Here is a 6,294-nt window from a genome sequence, read left to right on the forward strand (position 1 = left end):
AGGAGAAAAGATGGAGGGAGAAAAAATGAATAAGGATGCTAAGTCATGAGTGATGAACATGTCATGAATTCATAAAAATTTGGCATAGCTCTGTTTTGACAGGTCATTTTGTCTTTTATAATACCGTATAAAGGACAGAAAAGTAAGCAGGACAGAAAAAGTTTGTACACATACTGGTAGCAACTTTCTCAAGTTTTACCATTTACCAACATGCATTCAAAAGGCATAGCTAAGGACAGCGTTCTCCCCTTTCATTTGAAAGCTGTAGAAAACGTACAAAGATTGACTTCGACTGTGTGGGTTAGAGCGCATCCAGAGTTCAGGCAAGGCTTGGTCTGAGCATTCCCCTGCTGAGCCAGATAGAAATTAAGGACATCCTTAAAATAAAATACAGGACCAGAAGAGGTGGGATCAAACAAATAGTTAAACGGAGGCGGCAGGTTGAGAGAGGGTCACTCAGCCACCTGGTCCAGGGCCAGCGACTCTCCGTCCACCCAGATACTCTGGGTTGAAGTGGATAGCAGGTCCTACAGGAAACGGGTAAAACTGGTCAGTCAGCTTTCCGGATCGTTCTAGGGGGAAACTCTTGAAAACAAGCGAGACGTGACAATGAACATGTTGTCCCCCACCCGTGATGCATGTTCCTTTTTGGTAATGAAGGAGTGGAAACATGATATGTTCTTAATGAATATGAATCTTTGAAATGTTTTAAGTGTTATTATTTTCATGTACATACTATTTAACTCCTGGAACTCTAAGGTCTGTGTGAAAAGTGAAATGGCCCCTGAGCACTTTCTTTCAATTCTGGAAATCCAGGAAATCATGTAAACAACTCATTTAATGACTCTCCTCAATAACCCAGCAAAGAGGCGATGTGCAAGTCAGCTTTTTGCTTGCGTAGTGGCAACTGCTACGGAAGCAAAAAAGACTGACTGTTACACATTGCATCTTAGCAAATTTGTTAAGTGTGAACCATCTGCACCTAAATCAAAAGTGCAATGCAGTGCCATATGATACACGTGTTGCTACTGTCCATTGGGTTTCATTCGCTTTTACTGAGACACCAAGCATAGTTGATGTACAAAACAAAATGTACTTAGCAGTGGGGAAAAAACAGTTTTGACGAGCACCCCCAGGTCATGAGCTCTGGTACATGTGTGCCAAACGCACGCACGCAAAAACTAACATACAGGGGCCAATCTAATGGCCCCCACCTCGATTTCATCAGGTGGGGGACAACAATACAAGGGTATATACAGAACAATCTGAGAGCAGAACATCAATGCATGTTCCTGGTTAAGGACTGAAAAGAGACTACTCTTATTCACACACCTGGCTAAACAACAGGTCGTTGATTCAATGGAGTTAACTGTGAAGTGATCCAGAGAGCCTGGCCTACCTTTGATGGAGCTGGTGGCGATGATGCCCCCTGCTGGCCCTCCGTAGCCCGCAGAGACAATGCTGGTCTCATTGAGGTTTGGCCCAGACACCATCACCTGCTGCAGGTCCTGGGGATTCACAATAACAACCTGTGGTACTGAAACACTTGACACAATATAGCTTGTCCTATAGCAACAGGTAACTAAATTATTCTAAGAGTTTGCGTAAAGGGTTCCCTTATCGGCAATCTGGAGAGGGGTTCCCTTATCGGGACAAGACGTGTTTCTGCCCTTTTCCCAGTGAAGATTTAAACATTGACCAAAGAGTAATTGACTGTCCGAAAGCTATACCATAGACTACATGAATGCAAATGTTCAGCTTCATATATTTAGCTGTATAAACACAGACTCAAATCATCTGTGTGAGTTTTGCCTGTGAGTCAATGTCTCCGTGGGAATGCGACAAGGAAAAGGTCATCACCTGCCTTGAGTTCTAATGTGATGGTTCTGACATTTTGAAAAACCGAATTGTTTAGACAACATACAAATTAAAATACATTGACGACAAATTAAACTACACTGTTTATACCATTGTCTAGTTTTATTTACATTTACATTTTTAGTAATAGATCAGGGAAGGACCCCTTCCACTACGTACTCCCCCCTAAAGTCGGGCAGCGATCTGCAATTCCATAGACATATTTTTGATATTATATGTTTATAGAGTACCTAAGAGGAAGCAGGGAGCGCAGACCCCAATGGGACCTTTAATCATAAAGGATATGAATGGTGGTCAACGTGGAGACAAATCATTTCTTGATCCCGTTTGAATTTTGCCATGACCATACACATATGACGTTTGTCAATTTAAAACACTATTTTTTACTCATCTCTGTTAACTCGCAAGTTGGTTGTATTAGCTAGCTGACATTACACACTTTTAACACTCACCAAAACCTTCCTGCATGCCAATTACAGAACTGACTAACTCTCCTTTTGCATAGCTGCAGCTCTCAACATGGCCATACCTCTTTTAATACTTTTTCCCTAATTTTGGGAAGCTTTACAGTTTTATGACAAACTGAAACTTTCTAGACTAACTTGACTTGACTTTCTTGACTTGCTAGCTTACTAGCAACAAAAACAATTCTCACAAAATTGCATTATTTGAAACAACTGGAGATAGTCAACAACACTGCCCAAGGACAATAAAGATGCAACGTTATTGGTTTTGCCCAACTTTAGGGGGTTAGGTGCTATATACTTCACTGTCCTATGTATCCTCTATATTATTAGATTAGGCTCACATTGAGTCCAATGAAAACCATGATTGCCAATGTGGAATATCAACGGAATAAAACAAAACACACAGGGGAGCCTTTAATGTGACCACCACAGGAGGTCTGGTCCTGATGTAGGCACTTCTCAAAATGCGCTAGAGGGCAACACAATTATTATTATTTTTTATTTTTATTTTTTACTGTTTTCACTTTTTTTCAGATTACGAAAATGTAAGTTGCAAAGAACCCACTCAATAAAACACACAGTTTTAGGATCACTAAATAGTCATATTTTGTCATCAAAAGTCCATGTCCTGTGAGAAATGTGAACAGCTGAATCTTTGAAGCTCTTTTTCTCTGCTTAGTGATTTTAGGTGTACCAATATTCATAGAAGCATATCTTCTTCAAATATTTACAGATTTCAATGTATGGCATATCATTTGAAAGCTGACAATTTAAACTTTCAGAAAAAAAAACTGAAAAATGACCTTGCCCTACATCAGGACCAAACCTTCAATGGTGGCCACATGTGACCCCCATCACCACCACCACCACCACAATTTTTGGCATTCCCAGGTTTTCATTGTTTCCCTACCTTCTCATCTAAGCTCCATTGAATCTTTGTAGCCTGCATGAAAGTGAGAGATAATACAGTACAATAAAAGATGATCACAAACAATTTTCATATGGGAGGTCACCAGACAAAAAATGAATAGGAGTTCTAGACCTATGGCTAGCCAGAGAACTCCTAATTAAGACATCTATTGCTTTATAAAAAGTTGTAGAGAAAGGGCCATCTTGGCAGGAAGTAGTTTGACGATCCTCAAAGGCTTTATCTTTCACTCTTTAGCTAGTCTCGCACAGCCAGACATATCTCCAAACTTCATTTACGCTGTGCCAGCACTAGAGAAAGGGCTGGCTGCACTCATTACCACTCGGAGATAAGGGGGAAAAAACGCTGTATTTCTTTAAACCAATCACAATTGCTAGCTCAGAGGCTGTTCTTGTTTCATGTAGTGAAGGGGTCTCATAAAATGGTAACACGCAGAACCTCCATCCGGTGAGGCAAACTACCCTTCAGCTGTTCAAGAACATATATAGCTCATTCATAAGAACATATATAGCTCATTAATAAGAACATATATAGCCCATTCATAAGAACATATATAGCTCATTCATAAGAACATAGCTCATTAATAAGAACATATATAGCTCATTCATAAGAACATATATAGCTCATTCATAAGTCGAGGCACACGCTCCCACTCTCCCACCGATGACAAATTGTCAGACATTTGTCAGAAAGTACAATATTGAAAAAGCTGTGAGGATGATGTTGGAAATATGCCTCGTTCAACATGGATTTAGGCAGCTAAAGGGGGACAATTAAGAAGAGACCTTCGCAATGACATTGGTAGGATCATCTCCAACCTATGTTCCCCTCGGACTGACTACAGAAATCATGTTCCCTCTTGAATTTACAGACCCAGAAGTCTCAAAACAAACTACAAATGCGGAGGCAACGGACAGCTAGCCACTGGGCATTTATCTGGGACTTTGATTTTGTAGGTTTTGTATTAGCATCATGACTGTGTTATACCTCTGCGGTAGCTTGGTATCACTATCACAATGAATTTTTATTTTTAGAGAAGGGTTTCAATACTGCAAGAACCTCATCAGGGCATTCTGAAATACCAGGCCTGCTGTGGTAATGTTAGGACTAGCTAGCGGTAGCCGACTGATTCACTGAGTAGGCCTATTCTTATCTGCTGTGGTTGAAGCCTTTTTTTGGTGTATGTCTGCATACAGCCATTAAGTGTTTGAAAACGGCATTGTGCAATAGCCTGTCAGTAGCATTTTTAATGGCCATTTTTATTTCTGATTCGTGATACTGTTGAAGAAGAAGTTTGTGGCCCTCCTGCCAGTGCCTTGGTTTTGCCAGCTGATGGTTGCTTTGTCCATGGTGCTTACTGTTTGTGAGTGCGTGTCATTGTCCCCAATGCTGGTGTTAGTTTTGGGATCTTTTAGCAAATTTTTACTGGGAATTTTAATATAAATTATACGTGTATGTATATGTTGTTACTCAATGGGTACAAATGTAGTGAAAAATGAACAGATTCTGCAGGCATCCCTGGCCTGTTGCCACAGCTTTATTATGGTGTACATGTAGGCCTAGCCTATCTAACATGTTTCCACCCATAAGATGCACAGTATATTCAATCAATCAAAGCTTTATTTGTATAGCGCATTTCATACCCAGAGGCACATTTACAGTATATTCATGAGGCATGGGCAAGGCCTAGATGTCTACTCTAAAAACTGTTCAGAGGGTTGGCCAGAAGCAGCATCTGTACTTTGCCCTGCTGTCTCACAGAACTCTGTGTTCTAGGGGAGCATCTGTCACTCACCTGCTCCAGGCTGTCATCTTTTGGAATGGTGCCTGTATCTCCATTGCTGTTGATGGGAATCTCCATGGTAGCTGCCTTACTCATGATGCTTTCTGCCATGATATCTGTTCTGCAAGACATGGCACATATCATTATCGCGCCCCTGGCACAAACTATGGAATGATCATTTTAATGCCCATAGACAAGCAGATAGCTAGCTATCGTTAAACGACTTAGCTAGCCAGCTGAGCTGACTTCTCTTAACGTTAGCTATGCTCTCTTTCTGCCAACCAGCTAGCAAGCTATCATCCCAGTTTATTTGGCTAGCTCTGATAGCTAGCTAGCTGCATATCTAAATAATCACAAAACACACTGCACAACGTTATCAATGGATGGTCACCCAAGTCGAGTAGCTAACCATAGCTTGCTGTCGTAACGTAAGCTTAAAGCTAGTCTAATTTGTTCATGCAGCCGATTTCTGCAGAACTTACACAGAACTAGCTACGCTAGCTATCTGGTGTGGATACAATTCCAGTCCTGCGATGTAACGGGGATTACCGCTAATGATAACAATACCGTTTAGCTACAATGTTTATAATTCGTCTGTCGACATGACTGTACGTCTCCTCTTTCGCATCCCCAGCCAGCGGTGCCTGCCAGCCTGGAAGATGAACTGCTCGTTCGCGAGGATCAGGACTGCGCATTTGATGATCAGCACTGATCGCCACATAGTACAGCCGTACAACTAGTACACTGACTTCCTACATTAAATGCAATTATTTTAAGGTTTAGGCCTTAGACTCTAGGCTTATGAGACCCTGAAGCCGACCCTGCAGAAGTCCCTAGATGGGTGCCACATCAGATAGCTGCATTCAGTACTTAACATCAACACAACCGAGCATGTTACCAACAAGCATCTCTATGGGGTGTCACCAAGGGTGAGTGAGAAAATGGCAGCCAGGACCGGGTGAGACCAGGTTGGAGGCTGGTAGGTCACTGCCAGAGACACCGCTGCCATCCAGCAAACTGGTGCTGTGGGAGCCAACACATGGGCATCGAATATCATTGTAGAATACAAGACACCGTTTTGGCGATTTCTAAATTGTTTGGTACTTTGGGGTAGCTTTGTTGGTGTTTGGGTAGGCCTTGTTTCTAGAAATGTTTGGGGTAGCACTTGAGTAGGTTTGTTGGTTTGCACACATTAACATGCAAGAGTAATATGGTTTACTAGGCCTATTTAAAGAATG

General features: G+C 41.6%; 1 protein-coding gene across 2 annotated transcripts in view; it reads right to left on the reverse strand.

Moving 5' to 3' along the window:
* LOC311314136 (arfaptin-2-like) overlaps positions 1 to 5,635 on the reverse strand; it is a 10,466-nt gene extending 4,831 nt beyond the window's left edge. The window contains exons 1-5 of one of the 2 annotated variants that reach the window (XM_084444472.1): positions 5,539 to 5,635; positions 5,069 to 5,172; positions 3,256 to 3,288; positions 1,400 to 1,508; positions 465 to 527 (exon numbers count right to left, since the gene is read on the reverse strand). In XM_084444472.1, the coding sequence (XP_084300598.1) occupies positions 465 to 527; positions 1,400 to 1,508; positions 3,256 to 3,288; positions 5,069 to 5,167 (304 nt within the window). In that variant the 5' untranslated portion in view covers positions 5,168 to 5,172; positions 5,539 to 5,635. Of the gene's footprint in view, positions 1 to 464; positions 528 to 1,399; positions 1,509 to 3,255; positions 3,289 to 5,068; positions 5,173 to 5,538 lie in introns of those variants that run through there. The other variant, XM_084444471.1, reaches the window with a different exon arrangement.
* Positions 5,636 to 6,294: the final 659 nt, after the last annotated feature.

Source organism: Borostomias antarcticus (genome assembly GCF_949987555.1).
Source record: "Borostomias antarcticus genome assembly, chromosome: 1".
NCBI lineage: Eukaryota > Metazoa > Chordata > Actinopteri > Stomiiformes > Stomiidae > Borostomias > Borostomias antarcticus.